Source organism: Brassica rapa, chromosome A03 (genome assembly GCF_000309985.2).
Source record: "Brassica rapa cultivar Chiifu-401-42 chromosome A03, CAAS_Brap_v3.01, whole genome shotgun sequence".
Classification (NCBI taxonomy): domain Eukaryota; kingdom Viridiplantae; phylum Streptophyta; class Magnoliopsida; order Brassicales; family Brassicaceae; genus Brassica; species Brassica rapa.
Window position 1 is genome coordinate 29,795,467 of NC_024797.2, and position 19,671 is coordinate 29,815,137.

Sequence of the window (19,671 nt, forward strand, 5' to 3'; positions counted from 1 at the left end):
ACAAGAAGACTATCATGTTGTTGTCTTGTTAGCTTTGTGAGTTGTGAGATTGCTTGTGACACAAAAAGACAATATCTTCTTCATGTGTTGATTAATAATTATGTAGCTTGTATATATGGTACCAATACGAGAGAGAGCAACACCATCTTATTTTCATGTTTCATAGCTTCTTCATGTTTCCCTTCAAATAACGAGCGAGAGAGCAAGAGCTTCTCCAAATAAACCACAACCACAACCCTTCTTTCTTTCTTATTCTTCTCCAAAGAAAAACCCTTCTTTCTTTCTTATTCTTCTCCAAAGAAAAACCAAAACCCTTCTTTCTTTGTTTTCACATTTCGTAACTTTTTTTTAATGGCATCTTCTTCTTCAACTAATTTCGATGATGAAATGGATGAAAAATTCGATCAAAATTTTTATTTACAATTCGAAAATCTCCTCATTCATCATGAAAATCGCCAAGAAGCGTCAAGGTCAAGGAAGAAACGAATCTACATTGAAAAACAATGAGAACAAGGACACATGCAGTTATGGAACGATTATTTTAGTGAAGATCCAACATATGCTTCTCACATGTTTCGACGCCGGTTTCGAATGAACAAGCCCTTGTTCATGCGCATTGTTGATCGACTCTCCGTGCAATCCCATACTTTCAACAAAGAAGAGATGCTACTGGAAGGTTCGGTCACTCTCCGTTATAAAAGGCAACGACATCATTTCGTATGATGGCATATGGTTGCCCAGCTGATGTCGTCGACGAATACCTCCGACTTGGTGAGACCACCGCACTTTTATGCTTGGACATTTTGTTGAAGGAATCATAAATTTATTTGGAGATGAGTATCTAAGAAGACCCACGCCAGAAGATCTTCAACGACTACTCGATATTGGAGAGATACGCGGATTTCCCGGGATGATAGGAAGCATTGATTGTATGCATTGGGAGTGGAAGAATTGTCCGACTGCATGGAAAGGTCAATATACACGTGGATCAGGAAAGCCAACCATTGTTTTAGATGTCGTAGCTTCACAAGATCTCTGGATATAGCATGTGTTTTTCGGACCTCCAGGTACATTAAACGATATTAATGTTCTTGATCGATCATCGGTTTTTGATGATATATTACAAGGTCGAGCTCCAAAATTAATTACATTGTCAACGAACACGAGTACCATTTGGCTTACTATCTCACATATGGTATTTATCCAAAATGGACTACTTTTGTCCAATCTATTCCACTTCCGCAAGGTCCGAAAGCATCCTTATTCGCTACACATCAAGAAGCTGTGCGTAAAGATGTCGAGCGTGCTTTTGGGGTCTTGCAAGCTCGATTTGCCATAGTAAAAAATCCAGCTCTTTTGTGGGATAAAATAAAAATTGGCAAAATAATGAGAACATGTATCATTCTACATAATATGATCGTAGAAGACGAACGAAATGGGTTCACTCAGTTTGATATATCAGTTTTCGCACAACCGGAATCAAACCGCAGTTCACAAGTGGATTTCACGTATTCTACAGATATGCCTTCAAATCTCGGCAATATGATGAGCGTTCGGAATCGAGTTCGTGATAAAACAATACATCAACAATTGAAAGCTGATTTGGTTGAGCATATTTGGCAAAAAATTAGGAACAAATCAAGATTTCTACTAATCGGCTTTTCTCGTTTTTGACTTGTATTTGTACTTTTCATATGTTTTATGTAATTTTTATTAATAAATTTATGTATGCTTTTATTTTAAATCATTCTAATAAAACAAAAATTAAAAAAAAAATTAAGAACCCCATAGGGGTTCTACCATTGTAGAAAAAAAAAATTAATTCCACTAACCAAGGTTCTAAACTGTTATCATATCACCTTTTTCCAACTAATTTAATCATTAGAGCCGGGTTCTATTGATGGAGTTGCTCTAACAGACCAAGTATTGTAATTTATTGGGTTTTTTGAGGCCCATTTAAGTATCATCTATACTATTATTTAAGAGGTGATTTAGCTTATTTGTCATGATTTCCATTATTTTAGGTAATTTTGTTTATTTGTCATGTTTTAATTAGGTTTAAGCTGAGTCATTATCTATAAATAGTTTTAAAGTAATTTAGCTTATTTGTTATGATTTTGATGATTTAAGATAATTTTGTTTATTTGTCATGTTTTAATTAGGTTTAAGATGAGTCATTAATTTATAAATAGTTTTATTAATAGTTTTTAGCTGAGTGAATAATTTATTAATTTAAATAATACAACTATAAAATATGTAATTAGATATATAATTATTTTAATTTTTCTTATTTGTCATGTTTTTATTAGATTTTAGCTTAGTCAAAAATTTATTATTAGTTTTTAGCTGAGGTCATTAATTTATTAATTTAAATGATATAACTATACATTTTGTAACTAGATATATAATTAGTTTAATTTTTATTATTTGTCATGTTCTTCATGATTTAAGTTAATTTTGCTAATTTGTCATGTTTTATTCGGTTTTAGCTATTCATTAATTTATTATTAGTTTTTAACTGAGTCATTAATTTATTAATTTAAAGAATACAACTATTTTAAGATTTGTAATTAGATACATATTTGTTTTTAAAAAATTGTAACTTTGAATAGTTATGATCAATTCTTATTATTCTATTTTAAAATCATATTTGTTACTGGATAATTTTAAATCATATTCGTTACTAAATGTGGAACATAATCTATCTTTTAATATAGTTTATAGTTTAATGATAGTCTAGATAATGTGTATGTGATATTTATCTTAGTCTAGGTCGTATTATATTTATAGTAGTATTTAAATGCTAATACATAGAATGATGATGCCGACTTTATCTTAGTATCCATTTTAATAATCTATTATTATAATTTGCCGACTCTATGCTATGATTGTATATATTCTCATCATACGTTTGATGGAAAATACACACAAAATTTACAAAATTTCATCTTTAAATAATATGAAACACTTCAAACCTTGTCTTTTGGAAAAAAGGAACATGTTTCACTTTTTCTTATTGGAGATATTGAGTCGGCTAAATATTGCTATAAAATTAGAGTAAAGGTGTTGATACTTTAGAATCATGAAAAAATCAAAATTTGTTTCAACTGAATTGGTGTTGGTAGATATCCATCGTAAATATTAATTTATTTCATTATTGATTCACATTTATTATACAATTTGGTGTTAGTCAATTATTTTGAATTTTTTTAGGGAACTAGGGACTCATGCTTCTATTGATAAATGTTCTTTTGGCGACTTGTCTTTTGGTAATTTCCGATCTAAGTTATGTTAAAAATATTATTTTATTCAGCATAATTTCACTTCCGGTGATTAGACCATAACATATAAAACGCCTCCTCCTCTGCTTTTTAAGATAAATTTCTATAGAACAACCAAAATCATACCTTGTGATGATTTTTCAAAAGAGTTAAAAAATAATTATTTCATAGAATTTAAAGAAATATTGGGACGTCAATATGAAAAGAAATGTTTAGTCGGTGAATTTTCTATATCATATTTTGTTTTCATTGATGTATTCAATTTATGATATGTTTGTTCACAAGTTCTTCTTTCTAATGTTTTGTGTGTTTAGATATTATTGGCGAAATTGTGAATGTTGAACCTTTAAAATATATCATTGCAACATGAAAATGTTTAACTAAGTTAGAATTAATTACTATTCGTGACACAATGTAAATTTTATTCAGAGTTTAATTCAATATTATTTTGTTTTTATGACATGACGCTTATTTAAAAATTTAATATTTAGTGATACATGTTTAACATGCACATTTTTGGTATGCAAACCAAGTATCATATTTCTTTAAACCAATCTTCAAAATTACAGTGATATGTATTATTGAGTTTTATTCAAGTTCTCTTCATAGTTTTACATGGCCAAGAATTGTACTACTAAATTAAAGATTTGTTTCTTCATATTGAGTACGCTTATATTTAAGCTAAAATTTTTAAAACTAGACTTTTTAATATTAAAAAAAAAACTTGGGATTCCATTTCCAGATAAGAGAATCATGTATAAACAATAAGAAAAATATTTTCACACAGTAAACAATTGAGATTTGGTTAGTAAAGACTGAAAACACACAAAAAATATTTATATCTAATTAAACACATTAGCATAAAATAAATATAATAGTAAAAAAATATTAAGAATATATATTATCTCGCACAAGGTGCCAGCTCACACCTAGTTTTACAAGATTTGAGAAGTAGCGTGCAAGAAGAATTTGTCTTTTCCCTTCAAATCGAATCGCGTCACGTTTTTCATTCTATTTTTTTTCTACATTCAAACGAACAAGACACACCAGCTAAACGCCACATAGCGTTAGATCCAAGGATAGAGAGAGATTGCGACGTATAGGTTTCCAATCAGTTTGTCTACAGAGATCAACGGCGCGACGAGCCACTCGATTTCAGCACTGTTCGACCGATCTCGGGTATGGTTTAGCTCAGTTTCGTGTTTTCTCCACCAAATTATCGAACTTCTTTGTGAAATTTGATCTTGTATTGCGGATTTCGTATACCGGTTTTGATTTTAGCTTCTGGGTGTATGTATGTATTTCTATTGAATCTGTAGATTTGTTTCGGTTTTTAGATGCCCCACGATCTGGGTCTGTTGTTTTTATGCGCAACGCAAGCCATTTGATTTGTGTTAATCTACAAAAGGAATTTTACAATTTGATGTTACTTATTGTGTCGGTGCGGTATGATATTATTGCAAGTTTGTGAATTTAGCTCCTTTTGTTGAATTTTGTGTCAGCAGAAGGTATAAACCATGGTGATCTAGACTTGGTGGTGATACACAAAAGAGTCATTATAGGAACAAGAAGAGAGTGGATCCAATGGATAAGAAAAAGAACCGTGCTGATCCACTTGCTGCTGGGCGCCAAAAGGTTAAGTTTGCTTTTTTTTTTGGCTCAACTTGCATTTTATCAATGAGGATTCTACTATTCTTCTTCTTGAGAACTACCAAATAATTAGGAATTTTTTATTTTGTTGTCTAAGTTCATAGTTGAGAAGAAATAAATGATAACGTGGTTTTTTAAAAGCGTAGAAATTTGATTGCTTGTTTTTGCCTTGGTTAATCACTAAGTTTTTTTTTTTTTTTAATTGTTTCAGCTTCAACAGTTTCGTCAAAAGAAGGCTGATAAAAACTCTGATCAGAAAAAGGACCCCAAGGGCAGTACAAGCAAAGGAAAATCCTCCAAAAAGTCTGGTAAATCTGAGAAGCATGAGGGGAAACCTGACAAAAGTGTTGTCACTGACGAGGCAGAAGCTCTGTCGGCAGGAGGAGCTACATCTCATGTGAATATTGTTGATTCTCCACAAGCTTCTGCAGATGCATTATCTCACGAGTATGTTCTAGTCCATGGTTCATCATCAGAACCTGATACGCTCCTGCCAGGAAACACCACAGCAACTGCTGATAGTGGAGCTGAGCTGGGAAAAGATATATTGAATCCTGAAGATGATACTGGCATATCGTTATCCACAGTAGAAGAAGATATGAAGAGGATCGACAGCACAGCGGCTGGCGCAGTAAAATCTGTGACATCTGAACATGCCGATTCTGAGAAGGGAGTTACACGTGACGATGCATCTATTAGTGTTGACGGAGTCTTTGCTGCTTCTGGAGACCTAGCGGAGGGGGAAGGATTTGAAGTTGAAAGTGGATCTGGGGATGTGGAAAAGCCTCATCAGCCATCCTCTTCGCCGGAATTTATTCCTGATGTTTCCTTGAGTGGTGCAAGGGGAGATCAGGTAACTGATGTAGGTTGTTCTCTCCTTCTCTTCATTCTTCGCTCTTTATCGTTTTCTTTATTTCTTTTTATTTGATAGGGATAAAGTGGTTGGGTCGGTGGCATGCGTCCTTTTGATGTATAATTCTGTTTTCATTTGTTTCTGTGTAGGGGAAATGCAGGAAGACAGTGGTTCACACAAGGAACAGTTTTCCGAAGCATCTGCAAAGGCAGATATGGATTGGATTGTAACTGAAGAGAGGCAAGCAAGCTATCCAGCCGTTGTGGATTCATCTGCTTCACCGTCTCACTTTTTAGAGAGATCATCAGTTGCATTTGATTCAGTTGAACTGGAAGGAACATCTGGTAAAATCAGAAGCCAGCAGATTAGGGAAGCTGCAGAGCTTAGTGAAGAGAGACCAGAGTCGTCTATTGGTTTTCATAATAACAGAGATCACGTGCTTTCAACTGAACCTGAAGATAGTTCTATTCAGCTTCAATTGCCTCAGAGCGCCAGTACATCTGGATTATTGAGCCATGAGGAACCTTGTAAACAGGATACATTAAATCCATCAGGAGAAGTTTCTGCTGCTCATGTTCATGAAGGGCGCTCAGTTAGCTTCCTACAGCTTATGGAAATTGTACATGCACTAGGACAAGATGAATTTCAAGTGTTGTGCACCGCAAGAGAGGCTGCCTCCTCTACCGATCCAGGAACAAGTTCGTTGGAGGGATTAAGAGAACAACTGTTTGTTTCCCGTACCACGGAAGATATACTCCATGTGCAACTCACAGAACAGTCTCATCTTCAAAACGAGTTTGATCATCAACATGACCAATTGGTAGCTGAAATATCACAGCTTCGTGCATCATATAATGCGTTGACAGAAAGGAATGATTCTCTTGTTGAGGAACTATCAGAGTGCCAGTCTAACCTCTATGCTGCTACAAGCTCAAATGAGAATCTCGAAAATCAGCTTCTTGCTACAGAAGCACAAGTGGAGGCTTTCACTGCTAAGATGAATGAGCTGCAGAGTAGCTTAGAAAAGGCCCTATTGGATCTATCTGAGGCGAAAGAAAAGGTCATCAATCTTCAGGTGGAGAATGATACGTATGGTGCAATTCTTTCTTCTTGGAATGATGAGAAAAAGGAACTTTTTGAGGAAAAAGAATCCAAGAACTATGAGATTAAGCATCTTTTATCTGAGCTATGCAATTGCAAGAACTCGGAGGCTATACTAAAGGCAGAAGTTGAGCGATTGGAAAAAACTGTTGGTCCATTGACGGATGAGAAGGTAAATCTTGTCGAGGAAAAATATAATGTATTGGGTGAGGCAGAGAAGTTACAGGAAGAATTGGCAAATTGTAAGACTTTGATCACCTTGCAAGAAGTGGAAAATTCAAATATAAGGGAGACGCTTTCTTCACTGACGGGCCAGCTGACTAAACTTGAAGAGGATAACCTGCATCTCACAGAAGAAAATGAGAAATCACATCTAGAACGGAGTGCATATCTGATCTCGGAGACTTATTTATTGTCTGAGTATTCCAATCTAAAGGAAGGGTATTCTTTGCTGAATAATAAACTCTTAAAGTTTCAAGAAGAGAAGGAAAATTTGGTTGAGGACAATGATAAACTTACGCATGATCTTCTTATTCTTCAAGAGCGTATGTCTACTGTTCAAGAAGAGCGGATTCACCTAGCAGCTGAGTTAGGAGAAGCGGTAGCTCGCCTTGATAAGTTGACTGAAGAAAAAACATCTCTGAGTAGCAGCATCGAGGTAGAAAAAACTGGAATTTTAGACATTGGTAATGAGGATGCTTCAGAATTGAGTAATCAGGAAATATCTGAAACATCTGGTAGAAGTCTAGAAGTCGGGGTTACAAGTAAACAGAGTGTACCTTTTGTTGAATATACCTGCCAAAGTCTCGGGACACAGCCTACAGTTTTGGAGGGGGTAATAGACGCTTCATCTGGGTTTTCTTCCTTGAACAAGAATCTGGAGAAGGGGGAGAAAATGATTCAGAACCTTGAGGAGGCAATTAAGCAGATCCGCACCGATTCTTCATTGATCAAGTCTAGCAATAAACCTGACACGCCACCAGTATCAAAATTGATTCAGGCTTTTGAGTTAAAGGGGCAATCGGAAGAACAGGAATCTGAAAAAGCACAGTTAACTGGTGATCAGTCAGAAGCATTTGTTTCTGTGAATGTTCAGATTAGAAATTTGAGAGGCATGCTGGAACAATTAGCGTTGAATGCTAGGGAGGCTGGTATACAATTCAATCAATTAAATGATGACAGGACGGCAACAAATCAACGACTGGAGGAGTTTAATGTCAAGTTTGCATCTCACCAGGATCACATTAATCTTCTGGAGGCAGATACTATTGAGAATAAGATTTCGTTTGAAGCTCTGAAAAATTATTCTGGTGAGCTGCAACAGAAAAACCACGAACTTGAATTTCTCTGTGAATCATTGAAGCTGAGAAATGATAGCATGGGTCTAGAAAACACGGAGCTCAACAAGAAGCTGAATTCTTGCTTATCGAGAATTTATGAGCTTGAAAATCAGCTGGAAAGCTTACAGAATAATTTAAGTAGCATGTTGTCATCAATGGAAGAACAGTTAGTAGCCTTGCAGGATGAATCTGAGAAGGCAACGATGCTAGAACATGAATTGACATCATCAATGTCTCAATTTGGTGATGCAGTTGTGAGACTTGATGGTTGTTTACTCAGATCTGGCGTTGCTGGAGCTCAAGTTGGCTTAGATATGAGCAAACATATATCTGGTTCTGTTGACATGGCTGTAAAGGTGATTGAAGACCTGGAGGAAAAACTAGAAGTTGCTGAGGCGAAGCATGAGTCCTCCTTAAACAAATATGAGGAGTTGAAGCAGAGTTTCAATACTCTGCATGAGAATAATGAGTTTGTGACTGCTACAATGCATAAGGTCTATGCTGATCTGGTGAAACTGATTACTGAATCATGCGGGTCTGTGGAGATAGCCAAATTTAGAGTTGAAAATCTAGCTATCTCTGATCCTTTTAGCGATGGTAATTGTGAGAATCTGATGGAGGCTGTGCGAAATATTCTTTCTGAGAGGCTTGAACTTCAGTGTGTGATTGATAAGCTACAGTCGGACTTGTCGAGTATAACAAAGGATATGGAGGAACTGACGCAGCGAAGCCTTGACCCCACTTCACTTGGAGAATTAGTTCAGAAAGTTGAGGGTGTTCTGGAACTTGAAACTGGTGAAATTAGTTTTGAATCCCCTAGTTTATATGTGGAGTTTCTGGTTTCCCAACTTGTTCAGAAGTTTATTGAGGCCGAGGATTTGGCTAATCTCGTGAGGAAACAAGTAGAGGCCAAGGATAATGAGCTGATGGAGACCCAGGAGAGTTTACTGCACCATAAAACTGAAATGGGTGGTCTCATGGAAAATTTAAGCCAGGCAGAGGAGTCCCTTGTGGCTGTACGATCTGAGTTACAAAAGAAATCTAATGAACTTGAACAATCAGAGCAAAGGTTATTATCGACTAGAGAGAAGCTTAGTATAGCTGTTACAAAAGGAAAAGGTTTGATGGTTCAACGTGATAATATCAAACATTTGTTGGCTGAAACCTCTGCTGAACTGCAGAGGCGCTCAGAGGAATTGAGTTTGAAGGAGACAAGGCTTCAGGAGGTAGAAGCAAAACTTAAGACCTATACAGAGGCAGGTAAACGTGTGGAGGCATTAGAATCTGAGCTTTCTTACATCCGAAACTCAGCTACTGCACTTCGAGAATCGTTTCTTCTTAAAGACTCTCTGCTTCACAAAATTGAAGAAATTTTGGAAGATTTGGATCTCCCAGAGCATTTTCATGCTCGAGATATACTCGACAAGGTCGAGTGGTTATCAAGATCAGCTAACGGCAACTCTGTACGTCCCTCTGATTGGGATCAGAAAAGTTCTGATGGAGGTGCGGGATATGTTCTCTCTGAACCCTGGAGGGAGGATGGTCAAACTGGCACAAGTTCTGAGGGTGACTTAAGGATCAAGTTCGAGGAGCTCCAGGGGAAGTCTTATGGGTTGGCTGAACAGAATGAAATGCTGGAGCAGTCCTTGATGCACAGGAATAATTTGGTTCAGAGATGGGAATCACTCCTTGAGAATATTGATATGCCTCCACAGCTAAAATCCATGGAAGCGGAAAATAAGATTGAGTGGCTTGCAAGTACAATATCAGAGGCTACCCATGACAAGGATACTCTCCAACAGAAAATTGATAACCTTGAAGTATATTGTCAATCACTAAGTACTGATTTGGAAGCCGCACAAAAGCAAGTATGTGATGTCGAGGCAAATCTTCAATCGGTTGATAATGAGAGGGTGGATATTTCTGAAAGACTGGAAACTCTGAATGAGGATCATGACAATCTTTCTGCGAGGGCCAATCACCTTGAAGTTGAGAATGAGAAACTGCAGAATCAAGTTAAAGATCTGCATGGGAAATTGGCTGAGAAACTTGGGAATGAAGAACAACTTCAGACTATTGAAGGAGGCCTATTGAGTTTGAGGTACATGATTAATGATGTTATACAGGAAGATGGCTTGCAGGATTTGGCATTAGCGAGTAATTCTGAGACCTTGGATGGACTTCTGAGAAAGCTGATTGACTATTATAAGAATTTGGCTAAATCTAGTCCATCAAATGATGAAGCAACTTCTCCTAGGCACACTCCTGAATTGGCTGATTCTAATATAGTCGAAGCAACCAGTAGAGACATAGCAGTAGTAGAGACACCTGATGTAGCGTCCCTAACAAAAGATCTGGATGAAGCACTGCATGTACAGAAGCTGGCAAGGGAAGAAAGGGATTTATACATGGAAAAACAGCAATCCTTGGTTGCTGAAAATGAGGCACTTGATAAGAAAATAATAGAATTGCAGGAGCTCCTTACACAAGAAGAGCAGAAGTCAGCTTCTTTAAGAGAGAAGTTAAACGTAGCTGTCAGGAAAGGGAAAGCTTTGGTCCAACAAAGGGATAGCCTGAAGCAAACTATTGAGGAGATGAACGCTGAGCAAGGTCGCCTAAAATCAGAGCTTATAAATCGAGACGAAATGCTTTTGGAAAATGAAAAGAAATTAAGGGAGTTGGAATCTTACACTTTGAGGGTAGAAGCCCTAGAGTCTGAGTGTCAATCGCTGAGAAATCATTTGCAAGAAACAGAAAATATTTTGCAGGAAAGAAGTGGTACATTGAGCAAGACACTCAACGCATTGAATAGCATTAATATTGGTGATGAAGGTGACAGATATGACCCAGTTCTGAAGCTTCAACGGATCTCGCAACTGTTTCAGAATATGAGTACAGCTGTGTCTTCTGCTGAGCAGGAGTCAATAAAGTCTAGAAGAGCAGCTGAGTTGCTACTTGCTGAGTTGAACGAGGTTCAAGAGAGAAACGATAGTATGCAAGAGGAGCTATCAAAATTTACGTATGAAATTCAGCAACTTTCCAGACAGAAGGATGCAGCGGAGGCTGCAAAAGTTGAAGCCATATCACATTGTGAAAATTTATCCTTGGTCAACAACGAAGAAAAGAAGAAGATATATGCTCAAGTGCTGTCCTTTGGAACTAATGTGAACACTCTAAGGAAAATTCTCGCAGATACTAGCAGTTGCCTAGCTGATATTTTCACCTTGGATATGGAGTTTCTGCATCATCTGAAGACAACTATGGAATCATGTGCAAAGCAAACCGGTGCTAATTTGTCTGGCTGGCCTCAAAATAGTACAGGGAATTTTGTAGACAAGGTACTTTTAGAACCTTTCAACAGCTTACTATGATATACTTTCAAGGTTTCTATGACACTTACTGTTTCTGAATATTGTTTTTCCCCTTTCTTATCAGGAAATCTTTTCACGCTTGAGTGCTGCCTTGTCTAACGTCAACTTGCATGAAATTTCAAATGGTGGAAACATAACCGAAATTTGTGGTTCTCTCTCGCGAAACCTTGATCAGTTTGTGGCTGATGTTAGCCATCTCAAAGAGAATGTAAGCAACCACTTGACATCACGGCACGAACAGGTCAACATTGTATCCAACAGTATTGACACCTTTTTCAAGTCAATAGGAACGGGAACAGACTCAGAAATTGCTGATTTGGGTGAACGAGTTTCCTTGCTTCATGGAGCATGTTCTAGCGTGTTGGCGGAAATTGAGAGCCGTAAGGCGGAACTGGTTGGAAATGACAATTTAAACATGAGCCTCCATCAAGAAGAAGATGATTATTCGTCCATGGAGTCTGTCAGGTCCATGGTAAATAGGCTCTCGTCAGCTGTTAAAGAGTTTGTTGTAGCAAACGCCGAGACTGTGGAGAGAAACGAAAAGGAGATGAAGGTAATGATTGCCAATTTGCAAAGGGAGTTGCACGAAAAGGATATCCAGAATGATAGGATGTGCAGTGAACTTGTGGATCAAGTTAAGGAAGCCCAGGCTGGTGCTAAGATCTTTGCAGAAGATCTTCAATCCGCAAGTGCCAGGATGCGTGATATGCAAGACCAGCTCGGCATTTTGGTGCGGGAACGGGATTCTTTGAAGGACAGAGTAAAAGATCTGCAAGAAGGCCAGGCCTCATACTCAGAACTACAGGAGAAGGTCACATCGCTTAGCAATCTACTAGCTGCAAAAGATCAAGGTCAGCTATTCAATCTAAACCTTTTCTTTTTCCATTTTCACACATATAGCTAATACATAATTGCTTGCTGCAGAAATTGAGGCATTGATGCAAGCGCTTGACGAGGAAGAGTCCCAGATGGAGGATCTGAAACACAGGGTTACAGAATTAGAACAAGAGCTACAACAGAAGAACCTAGACTTGCAGAAAGCTGAAGCTTCTCGTGGGAAGATTTCCAAAAGGCTATCAATTACTGTGGATAAATTCGATGAGCTCCATCATCTCTCTGAAAATCTTCTTGCTGAAATCGAGAAGCTTCAAAAACAAGTGCAAGATCGGGATACCGAGGTTTCTTTCTTAAGACAAGAAGTCACCAGGTGCACCAACGAGGCTCTTGCTTCTTCTCAAATGGACACTAGAAGAGATTCAGAAGAGATCCAAACTGTACGGTCTTGGTTCGACACAGTAGCTTCACTACTTGGTCTAGAAGATTCACCTTCCACTGATGCTCACAGTCACTTAAACCGCTACATGGAGACACTTGAGAAAAAGATTGCATCTATACTATCTGAAACAGAGGAATTACGGCTGGTTGGACAAAGCAAGGATTCGTTGCTGGAAGCTGAGAGGAGTAGAGTGGCTGAGCTCAGACAGAAAGAAGCAACTCTTGAGAAATTATTACATGACAAGGAATTCCAACCAAGTAGCTCAACTTCAGAGATCGTTGAAGTGGAACCTCTGGTAAGATTAGTTCTTGTTGGATAATTGAACCATTCCAGATACTCACGATAACATTTCAAATTGGGTTAACTTTTTCTTGTTTGGGTATTGCAGATAAACAAGTGGACGACGAGTGGAACATCGATCCCATCACAAGTCAGGAGTTTGCGCAAGGGAAACAACAACGATCAAGTCGCCATTAGTATAGATGCAGATCAAGCTGATCAAAGCCTTAGCTTAGAAGAAGACGATGATAAAGGTAACTGAACTGGTCTCGTATATTTTATTTAATCGGCTACACATTCTCTTCATAACCTACCCCTCTCTTTTTGTGTGCTTTCAGCTCATGGATTTAGATCACTCACCACGTCAAGAATCATTCCTAGATTCACAAGACCAGTGACAAACATGATCGATGGTTTATGGTTAGGCTCTCTCTCTCTCAGTCTCTCGTTTGATTGAAAATTTCGTAATTTTGGTCTGACGAAAACGGATATATTGCTTTTCAGGGTCTCGTGTGACCGGACGCTTATGAGACAACCTGCCTTACGGTTAGCCATAATGATATACTGGGCAATGTTGCATGCTCTTTTGGCTACAGTCGTGGTCTAACCAAAAGCTTGTAATCTCGTAAGTGACATTTTTTTTTCCTTAAATGAAATAGCAAACAGTTGCTTCTCCAGTTTCTTTTCTAAGATTTAATACGTGTTTTTATTACATCTTTCGCAGCTGGTTTCTTGTTATGATATGGCACGGGATTTCAAAGTGGTGTGTTGTCTTCACCATATGTTTTTGTCGTTCGATTCATTTTTTTTTTAGCTTTCCATTAACCAAGCAGATTGTGGGTTCAACATTTTTATTGATTCGAATCACAGACTGGCTTGGCTTTACAACAATAAAATTTTAAAAAGGTTATGTTTGTAGAAGCTGTTAATTGCTATACACTATATAAGTCACTATTTATTTATTTATATTTTTTTTGGTGAAAAATACAACAAAATAATCCCAGCTAATGGACTCAAATAGGATGTATCATTTAAATTTGGGCTTTACCTTCTACGTGTAAAGAAGTTAACGCGTTGACAAACCCTAGTTTCAATCAACCACCTTCCTTCTCCTCTCTGCGAGCTGCTCGAGTCTCTTCTCTCTAGGTATGTGACGTCAAGTTTCTTCCGATTTGTTTTTTTGGTAGAATGTAGTTCTGACTTAGTCTCTGTGGCATTGACAGGTAAATGTCGCGTGTGTACGTAGGAAACTTGGACCCTAGAGTTACTGAGCGTGAGCTCGAGGATGAGTTCCGTGTCTATGGTGCTATCAAGAGGCAAGCATTGATCCAGTCAATTCACTATACAAAGTTTTGAGCTTTCGATGTGTTTTGCATTGTCTGTAATGTTGGACTTGATGTGCAGTGTGTGGGTTGCTCGTAGACCACCTGGCTACGCTTTTCTAGACTTCGAGGATCCCAGAGATGCCAGTGATGCCATCCGTGATTTAGATGGTAATGTTGTGCATTGTTCTGTAATGATACTGATGTTTTTATTTAGATTTTGAATTTTGACATGCATGTTGTTTAAATGGACAGGCAAGAATGGTTGGAGGGTTGAACAGTCTCACAACCGAGGTGACCGTGGAGGCGGCCGTGGTGGTGACCGCGGAGGCGATCGTGGTGGGTCTGATTTGAAGTGCTATGAGTGTGGTGAGCCTGGCCACTTTGCACGTGAATGCCGTAACCGTGGTGGCACAGGAAGGCGTCGCAGCAGGAGCCGGAGTCGCAGTCCTAGATACAGGAGAAGTCCAAGTTACGGACGCAGGTCAATGCTGCTGCTTCCTTTACTTTCTTATTGGTTATAGGAATCTTCTCTGGATGTGTTAGTTGACCTTCTCCTTTTTTGGCTTCAGGAGTTACAGCCCTCGTGCTAGATCTCCTCCTCCTCCTCCTCCAAGGCGCCGTAGCCCTTCACCTCCTCCTGTGCGTGGTCGCAGCTACAGTAGATCACCACCTCCGTACAGAAGGCGTGAGGAACTGCCTTATACTAATGGGTAAAACTTCTTTTTTGTCTTCTTGAAGTCATTATAATACACAACGTTTTCTTCACATGCATGCATCTTGATTCAACCTATTGATTTCTCTGTGGTGGATGTGGCCTCATTCAACTTATGTTCTTGTTTCTGCAGAAATGGACTGAAAGATAGACGCCGAAGCCGGAGCTGAGAGTTTATACTGAGAAACTGAGATGATGAAGAAGTACACTACTTAGCTTTAGGAGATTAAGAGAAGGACTGGATTGGTTTGTGTTCTAACATAATGTTTAGTTTTGGAATTTTCTGATAATAGAGGCCTATATGCGTTTCTCTTTTTTTTTGAAGTTAATGTTGATCCCAAACGTAGACAACACCTGGCCATGTTTTCAAGTTCGCAAGTGACATGTAAGACTAAAAATATCGTAACCAGATGATAAAAGAGAACCATGGTTTTGGCATGACCACCACAAATAATGAAAGCCTAGGAAAGCTGAAGAGACAAGAGCATGATCCTAGTTCGGTCCCATCCTTCACTTCCACATCATTCCACTTTTGTCTGCCGACACTTCTTTTTGCTCCACGTTTCTTCACTCTCACCGACAATAAGATGAGAGGTGATCAGAATCCACAAACCGTCTCTCTTTTGCTTGTTACATTTTTGTCAGAAAAAACTAGTTCTAGTTAGTTATTTACAGTTATGATCTCTTTCCTCAAAGTTTGAGCTTAAAGTTTACAAAAAGTCTGCAGTTGATTAAAACATGGATCTTGTACTAGTTTAAGACAAAGCTCCTTTTAACTGCCAACAACATGTTTAAACTTTACAGACATTGTATACTTTGTATGAAACTCTGGCTTACACTCTTATCCCTAACAAATTGAGGAATCATACAAACATAACAAACAAACAAACATGAAAATAAATTAATGTCCTACCACCACTATGGTTCCAACAATCTCATTACAGAGGATACCATTGAACATAAAGCTTCTCTGGATTCTCTCAGCTCATCTGTTCGCCTATGAGGTCAAGACCCACAAGAAGAAATGTGACACCTTGGAACAACAGGAAGTAGAAATGCACTCCTTGAGCCGCCAACAGACTCCTAACCGCTGCAGTGAGCAACAGAAACGCTAACGCAAGCTCTTTGTGGAATATCTTGTTGGTTTTCTTGACTGGTTTCCTTTGTTTCTGTTCTTCAAGTTGGTTCAGCTCCAAAAGCTCACTGTCTGAAACCCCTCTAAGCAACTGGCTTCTCTTGTCTAGCGTCTCTTTCTCGGTGATAGATAAAAGATCCGACTCTGATGATCTTCCAGCTTTCTTTGTGACAATCCACTCGTAAGAGCTACCTAACTGGAATAACCCTGATACCATTGCGTTGAACTTGGTGACTGACATTGTGTTCTCGAACAAGAGGTAAGGGACGATGAAAGGGAATGATTTTGGAGATGGAAGAAGGTTGAGGAAAGACATGAAGACAGGTATGTAGCAAATGACCCAAACGGGGAGCTCAGCTTCTGGAACAAACATGGTGAGTGGAAGGATTATGCAGAACAATGTGAAAGAGTAGAAAGGGAGTATTAGTTTCCTAAGCAGGAAGAAGAGAAGTATCAGATTCGCCTTCTTCCATATAGCTATCTGCAAGAAGAAACAATCAATAAAATGATGATCCGAAACTTTTCTCTATTGAAGGAGAAAAGAGTTGTAATGTACACTTACCTTAGAGGTCAAGATTGAACCAAGACACAAGCGAAAAAGCTGCATAGGTCCTGAATGCCAACGGTGTTGTTGCTTCTTATATGCTTCATATGACTCAGGAACTTCACAAAGGACCTGTAAATGGTTTTCACACCAGCTTAATAAAATGGTTACATGAATAGGCCTATGATTGATGAGTAGTAGTACCTTGACATCATTAAGATAGATGAACTTCCATCCATGAAGATGAGCCCTGACTGCTATATCCATATCTTCAACAGTGGTTCTTTCAAGCCAGCCACCAGATTCCTCAAGGGCTTTGATTCTCCAAACACCAGCTGTTCCATTGAAACCAAAGAAGTTCAAGAACACGCCGCTCACTTGCTGCTCAACCTCAAAGTGAAAACAAAGATTGATGTTCTGAAGACGGGTCAACAGATTCTCGTCTTTGTTCACAAATGTCCACCTAGCTTGAACCAAACCTAACTCCGGGTTATCCTGAACACCAATCACATCATCAATAAGTTAGTAACCTCTCCACTCGTCAAGGATAGATAATGTTAATTACCAACAACCTTGAAATGTGGAACTGTGAGTTTAAGGAAGTCTGGATTAGGTTGGAAGTCAGCATCAAATATAGCTACAAACTCGTATGCTTCCACGTAATCACAGCTCATAGCTGACTTGAGGTTACCAGCTTTATATCCGGTTCTAACCAAACGATGCCTGTAGATTATGTTGACTCCCTTTTGACTCCATTTAGCAACCTCAGCTTTAATCAACTGCTGGATGCTTTCATCGTTTGAATCATCAAGAACCTGAACCAGGATTCGATCTTTAGGCCAGTCAAGTTGACACACAGCAGATATAGATTATTCATACACCTGAAACAAGACCAACGATCAATACATTTGAGAGTTAAAAGATACAAAGGTCAAAGATTGGTAACTTACCTCTCTCTCATTGCACATGGGAATCTGAACAAGAACCATTGGATAGACATAACCACACCCCTCAGCATCATCATTACGAAACGGTTCCTCATCAAACCTCGGCTTAATCTTCTTATACTTGATCCAGAAACATCCCAAGCATAGAATCAAACGGTCTACAGACTGTATAAGGAACAGGACAATACAAAACTTGGAGAGAGCTTTGATCAGTGGAGCAATATAATCAGCTCTCAACCCTAACCAACCAACATAGACGAGATGAAGCAAGCTCTGGATCTCAAGCGTGCTAGTTGGGATGTGGTTTTCGAAGTAATGCCATCCTCTCAAGTAAGCAACAATCTCGAATCCAAGAATCAGCAAGGAAACAGCTAAGAAGAGCTTAATGGCAGAGAAAAGCCACCTGTCTCTTCCCAACCTCTCGGAGCCAAGCGGGTGAGTGAAGCTGAGGCGTTTCTTGATGGAGCCGAGGAGAGACCAGAAGACGGTGGCGAGCCAAGTGAGACACCCAACGGCTCTGTGAGCTTTGAGAAGGAGAACCCAAGTGACTTGCTTTGCGTTCTTGCGGCCTCTGCTCCTCTCCACCGGTCTGAAGGCTGAGTCTGGTCCTTCGATTTCGACAACTGAGTAGTTTGGGTTCTCCATTTTGACAACGACCGGTGTTCCTTTCCTCGTGTCTTTCGCCCACCAATCTGAAAAATCCAACCTTGGAGACATCTTATCTTCCAACAACAGAGAAGGAAAGTAGTTGAGTTTCCTAATGTGGTAAGGATTCCAAAAACACAGACCCAAATCTTAAAATGGAAGATTAAGCAAAACCCATTTCAGGAAACTCGAAATGGAGAGTGAATCTTCGAGAAAGGAGCGAGCTTTGAGCAGGTAAATGAAGAAATAGCAACACCCAGATCTCAGAAATTGGAAATCTAGAGACCCATTTTGATTTAGTTTATATAAACCAGCTCAAGGCTCATTTAAAGTTTGGACCTTTTTTAAGAGAATGACAGAAGAGAGAGAAATGGGTTGGTGAGAGAGAGAGAGGAGTGACTGAGAGAGGAGAGGAGGAGAGAGAGAGATTAAATACTTGGCTTTGAGAGAGAGAAGTTAAGGAGAGGAAGAAGAAAGGTATATGTGAAGCTTGCAAGATCTGTCTTAACAGTTTTCATGTGTGTTAGTTAGTGTGTTAAGCTACTTGTTTGATGGCTTCAAGCATGCAAATTCATCCTCAGACGCCCTTATTGGAAAATATCTATTCTCCATATCCCCTCTCTATTCTCAATACCCTTTTGTATTTGCAAACCCTAAACTAACCTTCCATTTATTTATTATATATCATCCACCTCATAACATTTATATCTTGAATTAAATAAATCAACCACCATCATGGCCCACAAACAACCTTAACCAATGAAATTGAAGATGGCCCCACATGTCTTCACTCTCCCACTGCTCCTCGTACGTACAGCTCTTCTTCTTCATTTTCCATAGGCGATTTTGAAGCTTCTAAAACAGGTATTTAAAGTTCGTTTTTGATGATTTTTTTTAAGAAATATCATTTAAATATAGCATATATCATGGGTAATGTTTAAAATATAAGATTTCATGAAAAATTTGAGATTTTAAGGACGATTTTGAATACTGTGTTAGTTGATATTAGGTTATTTTATGTACTTTTCTGATTAAATGTTTAAAAAAATATCATTTAAATGTAGTGTATATGATAGGTAATGTTAAAAATGTACTCATGAAACTATGTTTATGGGTTTTAGATGGAGATATATATATATATATATATATATATATATATATATATATATATATATATATTTAAGTCTGTTTTTGATGATTTTTATTTGTTAA

General features: G+C 38.3%; 2 protein-coding genes and 1 pseudogene across 6 annotated transcripts; 2 read left to right on the forward strand and 1 right to left on the reverse strand.

Moving 5' to 3' along the window:
* Window positions 1-4,199: 4,199 nt before the first annotated feature.
* Window positions 4,200-14,122, forward strand: LOC103862070 (protein MLP1). 4 transcript variants are annotated; one of them, XM_009139777.3, is made up of 10 exons: window positions 4,200-4,460; window positions 4,787-4,916; window positions 5,143-5,797; window positions 5,934-11,563; window positions 11,661-12,447; window positions 12,521-13,167; window positions 13,261-13,405; window positions 13,490-13,571; window positions 13,656-13,776; window positions 13,876-14,122. In XM_009139777.3, the coding sequence occupies exons 2-9, from the start codon at window positions 4,866-4,868 to the stop codon at window positions 13,756-13,758; spliced, it is 8,100 nt and encodes a 2,699-aa protein (XP_009138025.2). In that variant the 5' UTR covers window positions 4,200-4,460; window positions 4,787-4,865; the 3' UTR covers window positions 13,759-13,776; window positions 13,876-14,122. The 4 variants fall into 4 exon arrangements, with proteins under 4 accessions (XP_009138025.2, XP_033144893.1, XP_009138027.2 ...); XM_033289002.1 differs by having other exon boundaries at window positions 4,232-4,475; XM_009139779.3 differs by lacking the exons at window positions 4,200-4,460; window positions 4,787-4,916 and having other exon boundaries at window positions 5,546-5,784.
* On the forward strand, window positions 14,054-15,541 carry LOC103862069 (serine/arginine-rich splicing factor RSZ22). Of its 2 annotated transcripts, none has more exons than XM_009139776.3 (6): window positions 14,054-14,297; window positions 14,375-14,467; window positions 14,556-14,644; window positions 14,729-14,957; window positions 15,046-15,186; window positions 15,322-15,541. In XM_009139776.3, the coding sequence occupies exons 2-6, from the start codon at window positions 14,379-14,381 to the stop codon at window positions 15,356-15,358; spliced, it is 585 nt and encodes a 194-aa protein (XP_009138024.1). In that variant the 5' UTR covers window positions 14,054-14,297; window positions 14,375-14,378; the 3' UTR covers window positions 15,359-15,541. The 2 variants fall into 2 exon arrangements, with proteins under 2 accessions (XP_009138024.1, XP_033144896.1); XM_033289005.1 differs by having other exon boundaries at window positions 14,084-14,297; window positions 14,366-14,467.
* A 374-nt stretch (window positions 15,542-15,915) lies between these two features.
* LOC103862068 lies at window positions 15,916-18,816 on the reverse strand (annotated as a pseudogene).
* Between the last annotated feature and the right edge of the window lie 855 nt (window positions 18,817-19,671).